At 44.1% G+C, this 23,783-nt stretch overlaps 1 protein-coding gene across 1 annotated transcript in view; it reads left to right on the top strand.

Annotated features, from left to right (window-relative positions):
- The window catches only part of ADSS1 (adenylosuccinate synthase 1), a 334,095-nt gene that overhangs the window by 213,578 nt on the left and 96,734 nt on the right, over positions 1–23,783 (top strand). The window contains exons 5-8 of the mRNA XM_085626248.1: positions 3,353–3,419; positions 7,712–7,819; positions 7,974–8,055; positions 20,417–20,543. Of these exons, the coding sequence (XP_085482374.1) occupies positions 3,353–3,419; positions 7,712–7,819; positions 7,974–8,055; positions 20,417–20,543 (384 nt within the window). The remainder of the gene's footprint in view (positions 1–3,352; positions 3,420–7,711; positions 7,820–7,973; positions 8,056–20,416; positions 20,544–23,783) is intronic.

Below are 23,783 nucleotides of genomic sequence, written 5' to 3'. Positions count from 1 at the left end.
ACGGTGTCCCCCTGTTGATCCCTGCACTGTGTGCCTGCCACGCGGTGCAGAAATGAACACAAACTCCCTTTTCTGTATGGGAGCTTGTGCTGTGGCTGGTTTCCAACTGCAGCACAAGCTCCCATACAGAAAAGGGAGCTTGCGACCGCACCATGTGTAGTCACATCATTATTAAGCAGTCGGGACCACCAACCGGAGGTCGGTTGAACCCATATCCGTGACCGACATCGTAATAAGACCCTTAGACTCAAAGCGTTATCTGTTGGGTGTGCCTCCAAATGTTTGTGCATCTCCCCTTTGATGCAAAAAACCAGGTGAGCCCTTGGTATACAATGTTTATGTATGTGGTTACTTGGAGAGATATTGGGGCACCAATGACTACAGAGGTCCGATTATCTAGTGAAACATCCATCTTTTTTCCATATTTATCTCAGCAAAACTTGACCTTACAAAGAAAGATACATCCCCAGCTGTAGCAAACCTGGTGGGCTTGAAAGTCGAGACTGAGAGCATCCATGATAAGTACTGAATAGGGTTCTGTGGGCCTCTGGATTTCTTTCCTGAAGTCCCAATCATTCCTCTCCAGAAAAGCTTATCCCTGAGGTTTTCCACTTATTGCTTTGTGTCCTGGCCTTTGGCCCCTTTCTGCATGCATATCCATGTTTCTCAGGCTCTCCCATTCTTCACATCCTCCATCTTATTGTGTATATTCTTAACCAACAGAGGTAAAGTCTTAATGACCTTCAGTTCACTGAAGCTAATTTTCAGTTTTTCTTTTTATAGCGAGAACCAGACCCAAAGATATTGGGGTGCTTCATATGAGCATTGTTTACATTGCATAAGGTCACATTCATATTTTCCAGTCACCGGAAAATTAGACCCTGATTACTAGTTTGGTGGTGTGGCAGCTGGCCACCATGCCAGCACCTCACTGCCACACTGCTAAACTTATCTGCACACCGTCCACCAGATTACTAATTCATTCATGGTCTGGTGGGCAGTGCTTTGGACAAGTCTTAGACTTGTTCATCTCCCTAACCAGTTACCTACTGATCAGCACATTCTTATCACACACACTACATGGTGTTCCCTTGGCACAGGTCTTATGGAGTCACCTTAGAAGAAATGTGTATTTAGAGTCCTTTTAAAGTTGACTACGTTGGATGAGAACCTGGTGTCACCTGAGAGAGAGTTCAAGAAAAGCGATCCTTGAGCAGAGAGTGCTTGGCCCCTTTAGATTTTTAGCTTGATCTGTTAAATATTCAGCAGATTCTACTGTCAAGGGTTTCTGGTGCAAGTCTATTAATACATTTAAGCATCCAACAGCTGATTTGAACATCTAGTGTGTCCTTGAGCAGCAGCCAGTGAGAACCATCCTGGCATAGGAGATGTGATCTTTCATAATACAACAGAAATCGCCCTTATGAGTTTTCTGCAGTTAGATGAGGATTTGATAGCTGCCCCAAACTCCAAATCTTTGTGTGCAGGAGAAAGAAAAGGAAGAATATCTCTAGTTAAGGTGATGGTAGCAGCTGTTTGTAACCATCCCTACTTGAGTGCAGAGGATCATGACTACATCAAGTGTGAACTGTTTTTGACTTTGAGGGTGGATTCTATCTTTTGGTTAAAGATATGAGGAAAGGGTGGGTGTAAGGGGTTATCGTTCATCTTAGAACTAAATATTGGGGCTGATTACGATGGCGATGGACAAGCGTCTGCCTACCAATGTTGCAGAATGATAAACCTCAACTAGTAGTCAGCAGTTCCATCCAACATATTACGATGCGACTGCCCTGTAGGCGATTGTAAACATGGCTTTTTCCATTGTGGCTTGTGCTGAAGCCTGGAAAAGGCCTGCAGCACTTGCCACAATGGAAAAAGGGATGTTTTGAAACATCCATGCACATGTGCCAGGCACCATGTGGTGCCTGGCACACTGGGCATGGATATTTTGGGCGGCACCACAGGGGCCCCTCAGGCCCCATAGCAGAGGCCCACAAGGACAGGGGCCCTGATAGCCTTTCTATGGTGGTTGGACCACCATGGAAAGGCTGTCGGAAAGGGACATCATAATCCCTACGGTGGTGCCTGAGCAGACACTACCCCTATTGTAGGGAATATGATCCGACCGATGGTCCGATGAGCTCCTTGGGCCTGTCAGAAGCATCAGTCGGTCACTCCGACTGATGCGGTCTGACAGACTGCATCATAATGCGGCAGTCGGACTGCTCTGCTGGATGTCGGTGGGACCACCACCGAAGGCCTGTCTGTGGCAGTCCCACCAACATCCTAATGAGGCCCATCGCAATCTTGGTTTGTTTTAGATAAATAAACATTAAGGGCCTGATAACGACTTTTGGCGGTGCAGGGGTGGGCGGCATGGTGGTTCAAGCTGCGGTGTCTTTGAAAAAGGCACCGTAATGGGAACTCCTATAAGGGTTCCTGCACAGTATGGACTGTAATGTCCATGAAATGCAAGAACTGGGGTGCATCCACGTGGCGTGAGGTACCAGGGTGCCCTGTAGGTCCCCCCTTGTTTCCTCTTGGCCCCGGTTTTCATGCCGGTGGAACTGTCATGAAAACCGCAGCGGAGAGGAAACTCGTAATATGCTTCCCACCAAGCAGCAGTCCAGCCAAGCATATTGCGGCCTCTGGACCGCCACGCCACCTCTAGGGAATGTGGTTCCTTGATGGCGGTCCCATGGCAATGCGACCGCCCAAGTCAAAATGGGGCAGTCGGACTGCAGGTGCAGCGGTGGGTGGACCGCCACCGCCGTATCACCAGGACTTTGGTGGTCCTCGAACCACCAAACTCGTAATTGGGCCCTAAGTAATGAAGGAGAAATAAGGGAGTTCTGAGGTATTCACAGGATGGTGCCACTTCTAGTAAAATCGAAAGGCACCGGAAAACAGCTTGGATTCTGTGTGACAGTAAAGACATGAATCATATAATAGTGTTTTTGTCAGCATAGGCCACTGTGTCCTGAACAGACCACTGCTGAGGATCTAGCAGACACACATTCCCTTCACCAAATGTAAGGGTGTATTCAAAGTAGCTATTCAGAGCGCTTTCAATTCTATATATAGGATAGTAACCTGGCTGAAAAGGGCATTGAGATGAAACTTGTTGATGACTACCTCTTTAGTTAGTGTGTGAAGATCTACGTAGAGACGCAGCTGGCCACTTGTTAAAGGCTTAATTGATAGACGCCTATTGTTTCTGCTTGTCAGATATTTTTGCATTCCCTGTGGAGAAATGCACAGTTGTGTCAACTGTTTCTGAACAGTTCCCTCTTTCCGGACTCAACATCCTAATTAAAATATTATTTTGCTGTTTATCTATTTTTTGCAGTGTGTGACTTTCATCAGGCTGTTGATGGACTTCAAGAAGTACAACGAGAAGCACAAGAGGGGAAAAAGTAATTATATATCATTATCTTAGTACTGTTAGTAATTTTTACATGTTTAAAGTGATGGCCGATCATTTACATGTTATTCTTCTGACAGGTTGTATTCCAGTGCATTTTTACACATAATTTCTGCATGTACAAAAATACAGAGTAATGCATTTATGAGAAAACATATGTAACCAAGCTCAACATCACTTGATATGTGATCAAATGAAATAACCCACAAAGGTGATGGGAGGAATGCTTGCAGATAATCTAAACAACTGGCAATCGGTCTGGGTAGCATTTCAACCCATTGTTTTTCACCCACTGTGCCTCTCTAGACTGTGGCCCACCGTGTGAAAATAAGTGCTAATTCTGCTCCTCATGGGTACATTCCAAACTGCCAGGCGAGGACCTGTGTGCAAGTTGTACCACAGGATCAAAGCTCTACCTCACTGATGAGGCGAAACAAGGACAAAACCGGTATTGGGGGGGGGGGGGGCTTGTGTTCCCTTCTGGCAGTTCCCAACGTGTAAAATTAAAAGCATCTGTCACAGCAGAATATTTTGGATGGGCTTTTTGAGGTGATATTTACTGTGAACAATGGGTCATTTTGCTTGTGAAAGCTATTAGATCATGGAAATACAAAAGTAAAATCAATTAAACACATTCATTTGAATTTCCTTCCATTACAGCTGGCTTAAAAACAAGTTGCTTCATATTTTCTGCATAACACATTGCCTACAGCTAGTTTTGTGACTGATCTATAGTCCACTAAAAGTTTTGCAGATTGGATTTATTGACAGTTTTTGCTGTATATTTTACTGCATTTCTGGCATATGTGTTAGAGGTGCCGGCACATGTAAATGTGTTTTTTGAGCATATGCATACTAGCTGAGGCTCCAACAGTACTACACCTATGGGCTTAGGCAAGATGTTTCAACATTTTGCACCAGTGCAGTATTACCAGAGGTGAGGCACAAACCCTCAAAATGTTGATTTAGGATTTTTTTCCAGCTCAAAACCTGTCTTGCAGTGGAAAGTAGACCTAAAGTAACACAGAGTAATGCTATGCACAGTTTTAGGATGATTTACATCAAGGAAGCGCCCAATGAGAGATATTTGGGTGTTCCCATGCAACCACCCAAGGATTTTGAAGCAAAACCCAATCTACTAATATTTGCAGGCAGGACTTTGCACCAAATATATATGCCTCCGTGAAGCAGGCACAACATTTGAGAAAAGTTATATTTTCTCAAAATGTTTCTAACTTTGCATGTATGCTGTACTGCACAGCACACAAACTTAGACAAGTTTGGAATTATGTTTAAGCATAACATTGTGTACTGGAAGGGTCCCCTTCAAGTACAAAACTATGCTACACATCATACACTCACCATTGCACTATGGTGCAAGGGTATGTATGTGGTGCATGGCAGCCTATAGTTCACCAGCGCTGGGGAAGGGAGCAATTGTAACATATCTTAGCAGATATGGTGCTGTCCTTCTCTCTCGCTGTCAGTGCAGCAACTTTGGTTGACTGCGCTGCCTAGCTGCATAGTAACAGCTACTTAATTCAGTCAATAGGAAGTAGAGATAAGAAAGAGAGTGAGAGAAAGGGGAGCATGTGAGATGGAAAGGAGGAGTATAAGAGAGAGAGAAACTGTTTTGTTATTTGGGACATGGTATTTTTTAAAGATCAATATTTGTAGGAGGAGAAACCAGGATCATAGAACAAGAGTGACCAAGGGAGCAAACATAGAACAAGAGTGACCAAGGGAGTAAACGAGAAAGATTATTACTCCTCGTACTACTGTTCTTTGAGTGTTTATATATTACTAGAAGGGGCAACACATGTTTTAAGCAGCTTAATTTTGAAGCAGCTATGAGGAATTAGTCAAAGCCCAAGTTTTAGGGTTGACCATCTACCATGTTAGACCACTATACCACTGAGGAATGCTGTGTGCAAGAATCATAGAAGTGGTAGGCGTCATCTTGCAGTGTTACTGGGCTACTCTATAGCAATTAATTAATTGTCAATATCCTTGAGGAAGAGGGATTTCAAATGGCATCCCCAGCGCTAAGAACACTGAGATAGGATAGCCAGTGAGTTGTTTAAGCAACTGCAAGGCGAACAAGAGAAGTGGTTTAGAGTTTGAAGCCTGTGTCCGAGCAAGAGTAACAGTGAAGCAAATCTGTCATTTTGTTGGAGAATACTAAGGTAACACAGATAGCAGGGAAGTATTAGAGGTTTTATTGTGAGGAAAAAGTCAGAATGCGCCCTATGGGTTTTCTTGTTCCTTTCTGTGGTTGCTCTGTTTCTGTTCACAGAAGCTAAGTCTCTTAGTGTTTCATGTATATGCAATTTTCACCATTTTGCAGTATGGTTTACTCAGTTATTCATAGTCAGAAAAGTAGGTCGCTGGTTTATCAAATCCTTTTTAGCATAAGTTTCACAATGAGAGATCTTGAATTTAGTTGTCCTGTCCCTTTCTCTACTGAAGGATCTTTTAGGTATAAGCAGAGTGAGGCCTCCTGGTCCTGTCACAGGTGCTATAAAGAGAGAACATGTTTCTCTCCTCCCACTCCCTGTACTGCCCTCCTCCATCTGAAATGTCTTGAGGCCTTATGTAGGTAACCTAGATGTAATCCCACCCAAGGAAGGTGTCTCTCTCCACCTCCCTTTCGTCAGGGAAGAGAATAGCCTCATGTAATTTCCTGGTAAGGTTTGGCTCATGCAGAAATGGACAGAGAAGCACTATTTTCACTCACTTCATAGGAAGACTCTTCACCTCTCAAACATGTGGAAGGCGAATGCCAGGCTATGGAAAAAGACCCACCAACATACTGGTGAGGGTGTCAGTCCCTTTTTCCACCACTCCTGCCTCTGAAGACTACATAGGGGTTAGTTATGAGTTTGGCGGTCTGATGGACCGCCCAGCCTGCAGTGGTGGTCCGACTGCCACACTATGAGTTGGGCGATCCGACAGCCATAGGACTGCTGCTAACAGCAGGGATTTGTGATCCCAGGTGGTCTTGCAGCAGTCTGAGGCCCGCAATATGAGCATATTATGAGTTTCCTCACCGTCACAGTTTTCATGGCGGTAAGCCTGCCATGAAAAGTGTGGTGGTAAGGAAAATAAGGGGTCCTACAGGGCCCCCCTTTTGCCTCAGCACAAGGGATGCATGCTGGGGGGCACATGTTGTGCTCCCCTATGAGAATGCACCCCCAGTTCCTGCACGGCATGGACTTAACAGTTCATGCCATGCAGTAACATGCTGTGGTGCTCCCACTGCGGTGCCTTTCTAAGGCTTAGATATGAGTCTTTGAAAGGCACTGTTGTGGGACCACTGCCACAGAACCACCGACCTGTATTCTAATCGGAATACGGTGGGTGATCAGGTTACGGGGTTAAGGATTGATTGAGCGGAGCGCCGGCATGGCGGCCCGCTTCAAGAATGCCAAACTCGTAATCAGGTCCACAGTCTGGAAGCAGTGCTTCAGACCCTGCAGTGGCGAGATCCAATGAGCCATTGCATTATCCTGATGCCTGGGGGAAGTGTGTGAAACTGGTTTGCCCATAGATTTTATCCAAAAAGTGTGTGTTTTTGGGTTTTGTAAGCCAGGGAAGTATGTCTGTGAGGCTGGGAAAATGTAGCACCTGCTGACCCTGGGAAACCGGCCTTAAAAAGAACCCTGACAACATCTGAGAAGATATAAGAATATTTTAGGGAGACATGATCAGATAAACAAATAAGCAAATGCATGTTTCTCCCCAACAACTGATATTATCTGAAGAAAGGACTCGTGTAGTCTCAAAAGAAAGACCATCATACTATAGTTATAAACATTTTGTTCGTTTAACAAATTATTTTTTTTATCAATGCTTAAGTAGGTCAACAGAGCAAAAACTTTAAGTAAACTATTCATTAAACACATAGGTTTACACATATACATATCATGTATTATGAGGTAGAACCGTAATAATTTGGGGTAAATTGACAGTAATAGTAGGGTCAATTGCTTTGCAAAGCAGCTCAGCGGGCTAAGTGCCCACTGCTGGCTTCTTGCATGGACGTCATGTACAAGTTCCCTCTATCAAGTTTGAATTCTGGCAGCGCCTATTCACACTTTCCTATATTAAAATGTAATAAATTGCGTATTATTACTCTGAGAGTTAGTAACACCTGTTGTTTACAGCATTAAGAAACACGGAAAAAATATGGTTATGAGAAATAGTTAATAATATTGCAACGTGACTCTACTTCATGTTGCTAGTCCTTTTTATTGTTTGATGTATACACTTTTGTTTTTTCAGTATTGGAACCACAAAGAAGGGAATTGGACCAACATATTCATCAAAAGCCTCACGAACAGGTCTTCGTGTGTGTGACCTCCTAGCTGATTTCAATGAGTTTTCGCAAAGGTAAAGTTCAACACTTTTCAGAAGCAGGTTTTTTCATTGAAAACCTTTACCAGCTATTAACTTAGCTATGAATTTCTTTACCTTAAATGTATTCAAAGCGGTTTAACAAAGTTATTGTTTCTTGATCACCATATGTATTCTGATGTCATCACAGGTTTAAGAATTTAGCGCTCCAGTACCAGTCCATGTTCCCAAGTTTGGTCGTTGACATGGAAGGGGAACTTACCAAATTAAAGGTACCTCTTTTGATTATTATAAAACAGTATAAATTGATGTTATTTGATGAACTACTGTAATTTTATTTTGAAATTTCTCATTAGCCTTCAGCAGGAAGGTTGATTTCCATGGGCAACAACTACAGATGAGGGACAGTATCTGTAGTTATGGACTGCATTCTGAGCAATTTATTAGACTTCCTTGCCCTCCACCAATTTAATACATGTGCAACCCAAGTGGTTTGCCCATGGACAGAAGGTGTGAAGGGCCAAGTGTAGTGGCATAGCTAGGCGGTGAGGGGCAGGTGAGGCCAGTGCTAAGTCTCCTGCCCCCGCCCCTCCCCTCACTATTTCAGCAGCGACAGCCTAAAACACAGACACTGCCCTCATAGCCTGTGAACAGCGATGTTGTCCCTGTTTACATTTCATGTTTTACTTACTCTTTCATTCCCTAAGGGTATTTGCTTTTTCCTAGATGGTGTCTTACTTTGTGTTTTTTTTTTTATGCAACATATTATTCATGCACAGCACATTCCATGAAATGAGTTGTTTCTAAGTCTCTGTGCGAGTTGACGTTTTTCTGGTTGGGTGTTTATAATGGGTCAACATGAAGAGCTGGGGAGTTCATGCCGAAGACAGTTCAATTCTCACAGTGCTTGTTAATGTGTCCCAAAGGCAATGGAAAACTTCTTCATCCCATCCTTGGCATCTCTGCAGAGCATTAGACCAATTGTCAGGTACACCAATTGTAATTGTGATGCCATACGAAAGTGGGAGAATGAGGTACACAACATTCAAAATGTTGACGGGGAAAGTTAAAGAAAATGCAGTGCTTAGAGGTGAGTGAATGCATTGTGTGTGTGTGGTGAAGTGAAGTAAAGTGAGTATGTGGAGAGAGTGAAGTGAGGCTGCTGAAAAGGAAAGAGATGAGATGTGAGATATGCAGATGAAGTGTTTCAGGGGAGATAAAGAGCGTGAGTGTCTAACCGAGAGACTTCAGAAGAGAGTGGTGTGAAGAGGAGAATGGGAATATTCTGTTAAAAAATTTAAATAACTTTGTGTAAATATATATTTACATATATATATATATATATATATATACAAATATATATATAAAATATATATGTTGGCATAGCATGGAAAATTTTGTGGTGATTGGTTAAGGAGGTGTAAAGACAAAAGGGGGTGGTCCCAAAACCTCTTTGGGCACCCATGCATTTTTCTATGAACTTTGTATTCATGTGTAGTGGCCAAACGCCCTCTCAGATTTCCATGGTATTTGGCAGGATAACACATTATAGTGTGCAGATGATCCTTTTGCGTACTACAGATAAGTATTTTTTAAGTTAAAAAGCATTTTAAATAAGGAATATCTGTTGCTGTGGTACTTTTACAACATTTCATGGCATTTCACAGTAGTTCACAGAGGTGCCGCAGTACATAACAATGACAACGCGTTATGTGATTGGCTAATGACTGCCTTTACAAAAGTTAAAGACAACCATGTTGTTTTTAAGTACACTTTGGCTGTGTTCCGCATTGCACTCTTAGACATAGGTAAGTTTTTGGCTTGATAGTTTTCTCCTACCTATTACCGCTTTATTAATATGGTCATAGGTAGGGGAAAATATTTATATGTTTGTACATAGTACAGCAGTATTTCCTAGGAAGTACCGCAGTGCCTACTAAAATATATATGTTAAAAAATAAAAAATACACTGTACTTCACTATAATTTACAAATATAGTGTACAACAAAATTTAAAATTTTTAACATATTTAAGTCTTCGCAAAAATGTCTGCAGAGTACCACAGTAACACTTACAAATTACTGCACTACTTAAATTTGTTTAAAACAATTAGCATTTCTCCCTAAGCTGCTGTAAAAATATACAGAAAATTATAATTTCATTTCTCTAATTATTATTTACTCTCATAAAGTGATAACATGTAGGGAACAACAATAAAACCTAATACTCACCTTGATATAAAGCCCTAACACAGAGCACAGCAAAACTGTGCTGAAAATTACATGGCTGCCTTTTACATTTTGTAAAGACAGCCACCAATCACATAGTGCCTTCTTTCTGGCATGTACCTCAGTCAATCAATCAATCAATCAATCAATACATTTGTAGAGTGCGCTACTCACCCATGAGGGTCTCAAGGCGCTGAGGGAGGGGAGAGTAGCTACAGGTCGAACAGCCAGGTTTTGAGATGTCTCCTGAAGGTCAGCATGTCCTGGTTCTGACGCAGGTGGATGGGTAGGGTGTTCCATGTTTTGGCGGCGAGGTGGGAGAATGATCTCCTGCCGGAGGTCGTTCGGCGGATGCGTGGGACGGTGGCGAGTGAGAGGTCGGCTGAACGAAGCTGGCGGTTCGGGGTGTAGAAGGACAGTCGTTCGTTGAGGTATGCTGGTCCGGTGTTGTGGAGTGCTTTGTGAGCGTGGGTGAGGAGCTTGAAGGTGATCCCCTTGTTGACGGGAGCCAGTGCAGATCTCTCAGGTGGGTGGTGATATGGCTGTGGCGAGGTAGTCCAAGGATGAGGCGAGCGGAGGCGTTTTGCATGCGTTGGAGTCTCTTCTGGAGTGTGGTCGTAGTTCCTGTGTAGAGGGCGTTGCCGCAGTCCAGCCTGCTGCTGATGAGGTCTTGGGTGACCATCTTTCTGGTTTCTGTAGGGATCCATCTGTAGATTTGCGGAGCATGTGAAGGGTGTTGAAGCAGAAGGAGGAGACCGTGTTGACTTGCTGGGTCATAGATAGCGTTGAGTCCAGGATGACTCCTAGGTTGTGTGCGTGGTTGGTATGTGTCAGGGCGGCACCTAGCGTGGCCTGCCACCAGGAGTCGTCCCATGCGGAGGGGGTGGAGCCAAGGATGAGGACCTCCATCTTGTCCGAGTTCAGTTTCAGCTGGCTAGTCTTCATCCACTCTGTGACGGCCTTTATTCCCTTGTGGAGGTTGGATTTGGCGTGGGCCGGGTTCTTGGTGAGGGAGAGGATCAGCTGGGTGTCGTTGGCGTATGAGACGATGTTGAGGTGGTGTGCTCGGACGATGTTAGTGAGCGGTGCCATGTAGATGTTAAAAAGGGTCAGGCTGAGGGGTGAACCTTGGGGTACACTGCAGGTGATTGTGGTGGCTTCGAACCTGAAGGGGGAGGCAGGCTCTCTGCGTTCTGCCGGTGAGGAAGGAGGTGATCCAGTTCAGGGCTTTGTCTTGGATCCCTGCGTCATGGAGGCGTGTGCGCAGGATGTTGTGGCAGACGGTGTCGAAGGCGGCCGAGAGGTCCAGGAGGATGAGGGCCGCAGTTTCGCCGCTGTCCAGTATGGTTCTGATGTCATCAGTGGCGGCGATGAGGGCGGTTTCGGTGCTGTGATTGCTGTGATTGCTGTGGAAGCCAGATTGGGAGGAGTCCAAGAAGTTGTTCTCCTCCAGGAAGTGGGTCAGTTGTCTGTTGGCGGTCTTCTCAATGACTTTCGCCGGGAACGGGAGCAGGAAGATGGGTCGGAAGTTCTTGAGATTCCTTTGGGTCCGCCTTGGGTTTTTGTATACCACGAAGTTACCATAGTATACCATGGCACAATATATTAATAAATATTTTAACACTTAGAACTTTAACACTAGTCAGACTATTTACAGCTGCTACCAAAGATTAGCATTTACACCTCATAATCTATATTCTTGGCACAATACATGAACATCCATTCACCCACTTTTAACTTACTTTTGTTTCAAGTACCATACTCTATGCCACTCAATTCTATGCCACTCCACTTCATGCCATTCATCTCTAAGCTAATATACTCTGTCACTCCACGTCACTGCACTATAAGCCACTCCACCATACGCTAATCTACTGTACGTATGCCACACCACTCTATGCTAATACACCATACCCCACTCCACTCTACACCACTCTACTCTGCACAACTCTTGTACGCTATTACACTCTACACCTCTCCATTCTACAACACTGCAGTTTACAGATTACACTGTGCAACTCTAAACTGTACGCTATTTCACTATATACAACTTTACTTTATGAAACTCCACTCTATGCTATTCCACTCTATGCCACTCCATTCACGTCACTCCAATGTACACCGCTCCACTATATGCTATTCCACTCTACGTCATTTCACTGTATGCTTCTCCACTGTACGCCACTTCAGTATATGCCATGCCACTTTACGGTATTACACTGTACACCACACCACTCTACACCACTCCACTCTGTGCCACTCCAATGAACACCTCCCACGGTATACTGCCACACCCTACGCTATTACACTGTAAAACAGTTCACCATATGCAATTCCACTCTCCGCTATAATGGTATATGGTACTCTGCTCTACGTCACTCCACTATATGCCACTGCACTCAACATTATTCCACTCTACACCAATCCACTGTACACTACTCCACTGTTCACCACTCCTCTCACTCCACTCTACAGCACTACAGTCACCGCTATTCCTCTCTACACCTCTCCACTCTATGATACTCCATTCTACAACACTACAATGTATGCCACTCCACTGTACGATACTCAACTCTACTCTATTACACTCTGTGCAACTCAACTTTGTGCTGTTACACTTTATGCCACTCCACTCTACGCCACTCCAGTGTATGCAATTCCACTGCACTCCACTACACTGTATCTCTCTCCACTCTACGCCACTCCGCTGTAAGCCATTCAATTCGATGCCACTCTACTGTACACTATCCAATAAAATGTCACTGCACTCTACACCACTCCACAGTACGCTATTCCACTGTACACCACTACACTCTACCACACTCCCCAGTATGCCACTACACTCTACAACACTCCACTGTACTATGTTCCACTCTACACTACTCCACTGTACCCCACTCCAATCTATGCTACTCCACACCACTCTACTCTCTGCTATTCCACTGTATGCAACTACACTCTTCGCCACTCAACTATATGCCACTCCCCTCTGTGCCACTCCAGTCTACACCACTCAACTGTATCCCACTCCACTCTATGCCAATCCTCTATACGTTATTCCTGTGTACGCAACGACACTCTAAGCCACTACACTTTATGTTATTCCACTCTACTTAACAACGCTTTATGCCATTGCACTTTAAGCTATTCCACTGTACGCAACTCCACTCTACCCAACTTCACTCTTCACCTCTACCCTGTATGGTATTCCACTGTATGCTACTGCACTGTACACCACTACTGTATACAGTACCCCACTCTACACTATTCCACTCTACTACACTACTCTCTACACCGCTCCACTCTATGCTATTCCACTTTTCTACCACTCCACTCTACTTTATGCCACTACACTGTGCAGTACTCCACTGTATGCCACGCCACTCTATGCCAATCGACTGTGCACTATTTCACTGTATGCCACTCAACTGTCCACTACTGCACTTCACAAAATTCCAGGTTGCGCCACTCTACTCCATGCAATGTCACTCTACTACAATCCACTGTATGCCATTTCACTCTATGATATTATGTTCCACTGTAAGACACTCCACTCTCCACCACTACACTGCACACCACTCCACTCTACACTTTTCAACTGTATGCCACTCCCCTCTACACCAATCCACTCTACACTATTTTACTTTATGGCACTCCACTGTAGGCTACTACTCTGTACACCACTCAACTTCACTCCACCCCATTCCACTCAACACTATTGTATTGTATGCCACGCCACTCTATGCCACTAGACTCTACGCTATTCCACTGTATGACACTCCACTTTACCTCAGTCCAGTGTATGCCACTCCACTATACGCTATTACAGAGTATGCCACTTCACTCTACGGCACTACACTCTATGCCACTCGCCTATATGCTATTTCATTGTATGCCACTCCACTCTACACCTCTTAACTCTACCCTATTTCACTGTATGCCCCTCCACTATATGCCACTACAGTCAACGCTATTCTACCCTACACCACTTCACTCTATGCTACTCCACTGTATGCCACTCCACTCTACACCTCTCTACTTTGCACCACTCCACTCTACACCACTAAACTCGATGCTAATCCACTTTACTGCGCTCCACTCTATGCCACTCCAGTGTATAAACTACACTCTTCCCCACTGCAGTTTACCACACTCCACTCTATGCTATTCCACTCTACATTATGGCACTCTACTCTACTCTTCGCCATTCCAGTCTACACTGCTCCATTGTGCAACACTTCACTCTACTCCACTCTACTGTACGTTTTTCCACTGTACACCACTCAACTCTATGCCATGGAGGTGTGGGAGTTAAAATAATATAAAGGTGTTGCATGAATATTTATTCTTTAGATATAAACCACACTTTATAAAGTCTAAACTTATACTTTCAATTTATAATTTATGCAACACCTTCAAATTATTTATGAAGGTGTTGCAGAAATTATAAATTAAAAGTATAAGTTTATAATTTATAATTTTTGTGTAGTTTAAGTTTTGTTTGTATCCAAAAATAAATACAATTATAGTAATTTAAAGATGGATCCTAAGGAATAAATGTAAGGTGTAACTATAACTTCAGAATGTTTAATCTTTGTGTAGTGTGGCATTTATAGACTATTCTACTGCTTTTGATGAGGTAGACCGGCCACTTTTTTGGAAAAAGTTACATACAATGGGGGTGCCATCAACTCTGTTATCTTTAGTTATTGCCCTACACTCGCAAACATGGTGTCAGGTACTAATGGGGGGAACTAAGGGCCTATCTTCAGTAATTTCTACAGAAAATGGCTTGAAGGAAGGGTGCCTATTAGTACCTCTATTGTTCTCTTTATATGTAAGCGATTAACAGATTTTTTTTCCTTAATGGAAGGAGACACTCCAAAGATAGGTGGCCGCTCATTTCGCAGATGACATTGTAATTATGGACCTGACCCCTATTGGTTTGAACAAAAAACTGTCACAACTGCAGAATTATACGACTGCACAATTTCTGAATATTAATGTTTCTAAAAGTAAGGTTCTGATTGTAAAAATAGAAAAGTCTGTAATTTTAATTAGAGAATTGGTTCCGAAAAACTTGAGATTGTAGATTCCTACCTCTATTTGGGGAAAGTTATTTGAAGTAGTACAAGGATTACTCCCCATACTGAACATAGCTCTTGTAAAGCGACATCACATGTAAATGGCCTACGCATATTTTATAGTGCTATGGGTCGAAGACATTTTTCACATTTGATGTTAGTTTTTAAAGCTAAAATTCCTCCCACCTTGTTATATGCTATTGAATCCATTCACGTAAGAGACTGGAGTTTCTTGGAAAAGATCTAAGGTCAAATTATCCACAAATTATGTAATTTTAATACTCTTGTCCCAATAGCCGCTATTAGGCTAGAATTTCGCTTGGTAAGTTCATTTATACAAGGTTTAGCTAGGGTAATACGTTGGGGTTACCAGCTAAAGAACATCGAGCCTTTTCCATTGAGGAGTTTTATGCGTCAGGAAATTTTTGCAGGACAAATGTATAAATACTCTTTTTCTAGTGATTTCTTCTTGGTACTGCATTATTTCAATGTGCAAGAGGATTTAGTGCTGTCTTTTTCTCTCTCAGAACTGAAATCTTTTTTAAAGATTTCAAGTGGCATAGTTAGTTATCAGAGAGATGTCAATATATGTAGAGCAAGGGCCAGACTGGAAACAATAGTGAAGGATTCCTCCCCGAGAGTCCCTCAGAAGTACTTTTCCTGGAATCTAAGCCATGGTATTCGCCGGTGGCTCACCCTCTGTCACATGAACCTCTTACCATTAAATGATTTAACTGCAAATTGGTCACTCAACAGATCATATATTGTTTGTATGTCCAGCTCTGTCTTCATTTCGATTTAGGTGGCTTCGACCAATGTTCATTCAGAATGGCATTAAAAATGTCTCGTCTGCTCGAGAATTTTTGTTTTTATCAAAAAATTAAACTGTGTGTATAAAACTTTTTAACTTTTTTAGGGAGTTTATGAACATATTTTTATTTTCATAATTATTCTTCGGGTTTGGTTGGCTATGCATTTAACTAGTTTTCTTATAATATAGCCCTTAAAGCCCCGAGCTATTATGTTCTCCTCGACCATCTGAATCTATTTCTCACATGTGGAAAATGTATACTTATGATTGCTGTTATCTCATTGCCGTTTGCACATAATTGGGTTTTTATCTATTTTAAATAAGTTCTAAGGGAAAAGATTTTGCTGCTTTATGATGCACTTTATGTAAAATATATGGTGCGGCTATGGTATGATATTTTTCCAAATTGTACTTATATTTAACATGATTTTGTCTTTTTCTGTCTCAGTATAGGCTGTAACTTTACGATTGCTGCTATGTTGTTGCTGCTATATAATGCTCTTTATTTAATAATCTGCCGTTAGATGAAATTGCTTCCTTATGTTATTCTTTCAAATTGCACATGCTTTAAAAATATATATTGTGTCACCATTTGTATTTCTCTAATGGAGGGCTCCTCTTGCTGCCTAAAGGATTTACCAGAGCTGATTTTGGAAATCTTTGATATCTTTTGATGATCTAAATCTTTACAAAACGGTGTAGTGACGTAGATATCATGGTTTTTAATAAAGTGTTTTTTGTAATTATTGCTGGTATTTTTAATATGTCTATCTATGCACATATTAAGTGGACCTCATTAGAGGTCCAAATTCTTAATAAACATATTGAATTGAATTGAATTGTGTAGTTTAGCTTTGGTTGTATAGAAAGAATAAATAAAGTGTTTCCTAACTGTTACAGAGCTTAAACCTTCATGATTGCCGTTGTGTAAGGATCCACAACTTTTATCTGTGATCCCTTGTATGCCCTGTAAAAGTCACTTATAGAGATGACACTAGTTCCAAGGGCTTCCTAGACAATAATATCCCTAGTCAAATTTGAGGGGGGAATGGAAGAAGCGAGTGCAAATAGCAGCCGCCAATGTCCATTGGCATTTAGGCTACTTGCATTCTTACTTTAACATCACTTTCCACCCACATACATTCATGCACACTCTCCAGGCATGGGCGATGCCGCTTCACCCCACCTTCAATTTACTAATGAAAGCTTAGAATGCAGGGAAATAAGGGAATACAGGAAAACGAGGCAATTTCTGCATTTTAACTTTCTGGTTGACTGACCCTTCTCTGTATTCTGTTGAGGATGTTAAAGTATTTTTTGCTCTTGTTAAAATGTTGTAACTAGGCAGTTCACACGGTTTGCTACTGTTTTACCATGAGTTGGTGGTAACTACTGTTCTTCAATGTGTATATCATTGCCTATAAAACCTTGAGTGAAAATCCGATTGTTTGGACACTGTCCAGAAAAATTCTCTTCCCAAAAACAGTTAAAATCTCGCAGTGGATTTACCCTTCTTTCATCCCTTCTGCAATCTTGTCAAACTTTAGGCATTTCAGATCCTATTGGGTGATAGTGCAATTCTCTTCCTTCCATTTGTCTTCTACAGCCGGCTGTGCATATCCCTTGAACCAATGCACCTCTGCCTACCTGTTTCTTTGTAATGTAATGTAAATGTAATGTAAAAATTACTTATAAAGCGCGGCATTCACCGGACGGTTTCTTGGCGCTATTCACTTTAATCAACAAGAGGCAGAAGCAAAAGTGAGGAGAAAGAGATTTATGAATAAATACCGAGAAAAAGGTAGGTTTTTAGGAGGGACCTGAAGTGAAGATGAGAGAGAGAAAGTCTCAATTCCAGCGGTAGAGAGTTCCAGAAAGAGGGTGCCAAAAAGGAGAATCTGAGACCACCGTGTTTTTTGCGCTTGAAGCGGGGAGTCTGAAGGAGCGCAAGATGAGAGGAGCGGAGATTCCTAGAGGGGGTATAAGGATGCAAGAGGGAGGAAATAAAGGAGGGACCGGTGCCTGCCAGAGATTTATGGGTCAGGCAGCCAAGTTTAAACTTGCAGCGCTCCGAAATAGGAAGCCAATGGAGGGCCTTGAGGAGAGGACGGACATGGTGATGTTTCGGTTGGTGATAGATAAGGCGAGCTGCTTGATTCTGAATAAGTTGTAGTCTGTTGATTTGATATTGTGGGATGCCAACGTACAGGGCGTTGGCGTAGTCGATTCGAGAGATGACTAATGCCAGTAGTACCAAGGTGAGGGCTTCAGTGGTCAGAAAGTGGGCAATTTTCCGGATCTTCCGAAGCTGGAAGAAGCAGGAGGACACAGTGGCACTGACCTGATGCTGCATTGAGAGGTCTTGGGAGATGTAGACCCCGAGGCTTTTCACTTTATCAGCAGGGTGGGGGGGGAGGGCCGAGGGAAGAGGGCCAGAAGGTGGAATTCCAGGGATTGGAAGGGCCTCCGACAAGAACGAGCTCCGTCTTGTCGGGATTAAGTTTAAGATGGTGAGTGCTCATCCAATTACTGATATGGCAGAGGGTGGACTGGAAATCTAGAGCCGCTTCGTCCGAGGAGTCGAGATTGAAGACGAGCTGTATGTCATCTGCATAGTTAAATGCAGTGACATTCCTACCGCGGAGGGAGCGGATCAGGGGGGTGAGGTAAAGGTTAAAGAGAAGGGGTGACAGGGATGAACCCTGCGGGACACCGCAGGTGACTCTCGTCTGGTTTGCCGTAAACTGAGAGAGACGGACCGATTGATGGCGGTCAGCAAGGAAGGAACAAACCCAGTTAAGGGCCGTCCCACTGATGCCTGCCTCTTTGACACGGTCGACTAAGATGGAGTGATCGACCGTGTCAAAGGCCGCTGACAGATCTAAGAGCACCAGGGCTTGACTGGTGTTGGAGTCGGCGCCTCTACGGAGTTCCTCCATAACAGAGAGGATAACCGACTCTGTCGAGTGGGCAGGTCTAAACCCAGCTTGCTGTGAGTCTAAGAAATTGGAGTCCTCGATAAAGGAACTGAGGACGCTGGTCACGTGCGTCTCGAGTACCTTGCTCAGGTAAGTCAGAAGAGAAATGGGGCGGAAGTTGCCCAGGACCGTGGGGTCGGCGTTGGGTTTTTTTAATATAGGGATAACTTTGGCGTTCTTGAACTGGCTGGGGACCACGCCGAGCAACAGAGAGTTGTTCAAAAGGGCCAGTGGGGGGCCAGGGCAGGTCGAAAAAGCGGTCCGGAGAATTGCCGGGGGGCAGCAGTCTGTGGGGGAACCGGATGAGACTTTGTGGAGCAGGGGGAAAAAGACTTCATCGGATATAGGAGGCAGCTGTGACAGGGAGCGAGAGTTGAAGAAGGGAGCAGCCTCTGGGGGAGACATTGCTGGAGATCTGGAGGAAATACTATTTTTGATTTTACTGATTTTGTCTATAAAAAATTGGTTAAGGGAATCGCAGAGTGCCTGAGAGGGGAGGGGTTTGATGGTCACTCTATCCGGTTGTGAAAGTTCCTCCACAATCGCAAAAATGTCTTTAGATTTTTTCACAGAGTTGAGAATTTTTGTGGAAAAATAGACAGATTTTGCAGTTGAGATTGCATGTTTGTATTCTCCGGATAGTTTGAAGAAATTGACTTTTTCTAAGGGGTCGTAGTTTCGATGCCAGCGGCGCTCAGCTTGGCGAAGTCCCAGTTTAAGGGATTTGAGGGTATCGGAGAACCAGCGATGAGCGTCATGAGGGCGCTTAGTTCGGATAGACTTAAGGGGGGCGACTATGTTGCTGGCAGATTCCAACCAATCGACGAGAGCGGCTTCCTGAGAGTCTGGAGGGCCTAGGCCAGGTGGAGCAGAGGATGTTAGGGAGGAGAGAAAGAGGTCAAGGTTGGCTTTATTCCAGTTACGGGCCAGGAGGCTAGCGCCACGGCTGCGAGAGGGCGGTGGGGGGACCAGAAGAAGGAAAGAGATTAAGGAATGGTCCAACCAGAGGCAAGGGAGGATTGTGAGTGATGTGATTTCGAGGTTGTAAGTCCAGACCTGATCTAGGGTGTGGCCTTTAGAATGGGTAGCTGTGTGGACGTGCTGACGGCCATTGAGGCTGCTTAATAAATCGGTGAAGGCCAGAGAGTGGGGGCTTTCATGTGGGTCAGATGGCCAGTAATTAAAGTCTCCTAAAACCAGGAGTTTGGAGTTATTGAGTGTAAGCTGGGATAGAAGATCGCCAAAAAGGGAGGGGAAATTGGGCATGGGTTGAGGGGGGCGGTATACCAGGACACAGGTAAGCGGGGACACCGAGGATTCAAGTCTAATAATCCTTGACTTTAAATTTCGCTATACCTCTGAGCTACCAGTCTCCTTCCCACACTTTAACCATTCTGTTTTCATGTTTTATCATCAGGTTTTGACTTATAATGCTGACAGAGGGCATCTTACACATCAAATGTTGAACTGTCTGAATTTTACCTACACTATTAAGGATAAAGATTATGATATGTATTTTCTTCTTATTGCAGATGTATGCTGAGAAAATTCGACCAATGGTGCGTGATGGTGTTTATTTTATGTATGAAGCCCTTCATGGTCCCCCAAAGAAAATTTTGGTTGAAGGTGCAAATGCAGCACTACTTGACATTGACTTTGGTAAGTTGACAAAAACAATCACACTGATTGACATCCGGAACATCTTTACAATTCATGGATTGTATTGTACTGGTAGTTATATAGTGCTTTCCAATCCTGCAGAGACACTAAAATGCCTTCTGGATGCATTGCACATTACTCTGTGGGTCTCCTACAACATTAGAGGAATTTGTAATACATTTGAGTCAAAATTTGCCAGGAGTGTAGTAAAACAATTGAAACGCCATTTGTAAGCAGTTGGTATGAAATGTATCCAGCCATCTGTTATATAAAGATTTCACACAAACTGGCATGCAATAAGCCCTGCATTGGTTGTGCAATCATGTAGGGGGCCAGTCAAGTGATTGTGAATGCAATTGTGTAGTGATCCAACCCGTAAACGGACGTCCTCCGAAGGAGTACCTAAAGTCAGATGTGAGTACTCTAAAGCTAATGTAGCCCTATCCCTGACCCTCACCTTTCCATGGGTAAATGGAAAAGGCCAGGGCATGGATTTGATGGTGGCATGAGTCAATGGACTTGACCCTGACAGTCCGTTGCCATCCCAAACCCTTCAGAAGATTACACCCCGCTCCCGAGCTTAGAAAATGCTTGATAATTGCAGATGCTACTTTATGCTGATGGAAAAAGCTAATGAAAAAAAACAATGCCCCAGGGAAATCCCTAAGTTGCCAGCGTACCTAGCTAGAACAAGTATATTGAACGTTTTTTTGGAAACACCACTTATGGTCATAGAAGACGAAGCCCTGATAAAATTCCTACCATTTATGGAACGAAAAGCGTTGGCTGGACAGTATATGTAAATACAGAAAAAGCGATGTAAAAAGAGAAAATAAAGGTTTTAATACAATAAGCTTGATTGGACATCTCTACCTAGTGCACCTCCATATGCTTTACTGATGGAAAAAGCAGGCTGCTGACAGTTGCTCTTTGGGTCCATGAAGAAGACAAGAGAAGAGCGCGCTCTTAGCTCAGCCTCACAAAAAATAACAAGATGGTGGCTGCTGCTCAGTAGAGAGAGGAGCAGAGTAGGGGCAGCTGCCAGCGACATTGCTTGGTCCAGCTGTGGTGCCTTACAAGGTGCCCACTGTGGAGAAGGGGTGGCTCAATGATGGCTGATATTGGCACAAATATCACAGCACCAAAGGCAGAATAGTGCTGGAAAACGACACCCACAGGAGGAAGCCTGGAAACTGCATGGCTGGGGCGAAGTAGCATCCCTTCATATTAGTAGGAGAGGCCCATGTTTAAGGGAATGGAAGGTTGTTGTTGCACCCAGATCACAAAAGTCACAATAATTTTTTGATAAGCAATTTTATGATTTTGAGTAAGAACAATAAAAAACAAAAACAGCAACGTAGTGACAGACAGTAAAAGGTGAGTAAAACAATATTGTGATGACATACATTGCCATATCACCGCCAACGGAATTGCACGTAAGTTTAGACCAAGAAGAGATGAGGAGTTTGATTATTCAACCTTTCCCAACTATTTGCCCCAAATTTTACTATGTTTAGCTGGGCCTCCCCTGGCCTCGTAAAGTGGCTGTTCTTGTGTTGCGCACCAGTCTACTCCTTTGCGCCATTTGGTTATGCTTGGTGGAATAGGATTCTTCAATGCCGCTGCGATGTCTCGTTTGGCCACCACAAGGACGGTGATTTGTCTGCTCTAGACCCGTCCAACCCATCTGTGACTCCCAGTAGTATGTTCAAGGGGTTGTGAGGGACCTCCCACCCCAGCACTTCCGTGAGTTCCGCTTCCAGTGACTCCCAGTAGGAGGCAATGAGGAGGCAAGACTATACCATATGGTAAAAGTCCGCTGGTTCTACCCTGCAGCATGTACAGGATGGGTGTGGCGTTAGGCCTGCCATATGGAGGCAGTCAGGAGGGAGATAGGAGGTGTGTAGGTAGTATAACTGGACCAGGCGGAGTCCGGCTTAGACAGTGATGATTTTCGGAGCCATCAAGGCGTCTCTCCAGTCGTCGTCTTCCAGAGCGCCCAGCCAGGTCTCCTATCAAGCCTTGAGTGAGTCAAGGGAGGTGGGGCCTTTGTTAGTTAAGGAACGATAAATGTGTGATTCCCCCTCGCCTCTTCCCAGGTCTCCCATTACGATTTGTGCTTCTAAAGGGTTGTGTTCTGGAAGCGACATGCCAATTACTATATGCACGTTGAGGGCGTGGCGGAGTTGTAGGTATTTATAAAACTGTGAGGAGTAGAGTGAGTGTCTGGTTTGAAGGTCTGAGAACAAATGTATGTGGTCACCAACTCAAACATCACCCAGTTGCGAAATGCCAATTAGGTCCAAGCCCCAGAATCCCTCTAAATTCCCCACATCTCGATGCCACGTGCCCTGCCAGAGGAGTGTTTGCTGGGTCAGCTTATTCTCCCAGCTGGCATGGCGCAGGGAGGCACGCCAGGCCAGTAAAACCGCATGGGTCATTGTGGGCAAGGTCCTAGGAATGGGTCCTCCATACATCATCTAAGAGAGTCCTAAGTCTTTCAACCCGGTCCTGTAGGCAGGGTCAGACCAGCCCCCATTGAACCAGTCATGCAATGTTAGGAGGTGGGTTGCCAGGTAATATAAGTACAGGTTTCTCATACCCATGCCTCCTTCAAAGGGTGGGATTTGGCAGCGAGAGAGGGCCATATGTGGTCTTCAACCATTCCAGAGGAACCTCGTGGCCAAGCTGTCCAATTCCTTCAACCAGGTCTGGGAAATGTGGAATGGGGTGTTTTGGACGATGTATTGGAATCGGGGAAGAATCATCATTTGAAAGAGGGCTACCCTGCCTAGTGGGTTAAGCAGTAGGGTTTGCCACTTCTGGAGGTCCTTTTTTGCTTTTGTGACCAGTGGGGTGATGTTGAGTGCCCAAGCCAGTTCAGGGAGTAGGGAGACCCAGATCCCTAAGTATTTAAACGACTGGCGCCTAATGGGGAAGGTAGGCTGTCAATCAAAGCATTCTCTAGATAGATGCAGGGGCACGGGGGTCGATTTTGCGGGGTTCAGGTGTAGGCCAGAGACTCGTTCAAAGATACAGAGTATCTGAAGGCATCTGGGGCCAGATTGGGCCGGCTCTGTGAGGAAGAGTAGGACATCATCTGCGTATAAGGCGATTTCGTCCTCATGAGAACCTTTCCTCTTCCAGCCTTGGACCCGTTCGTCAGTACGAATGAGGCTGGCCAAGGGCTCCATCGCCAGGGTGAAGAGGGGTGAGAGGGGACATCCCTGCCTCGTGCAC

This window comes from Triturus cristatus, chromosome 9 (genome assembly GCF_964204655.1).
Source record: "Triturus cristatus chromosome 9, aTriCri1.1, whole genome shotgun sequence".
In the NCBI taxonomy this organism is placed as follows: domain Eukaryota; kingdom Metazoa; phylum Chordata; class Amphibia; order Caudata; family Salamandridae; genus Triturus; species Triturus cristatus.
Note: the sequence above shows the minus strand (reverse complement) of the source record. Positions and strands in the feature narration are given on the sequence as shown.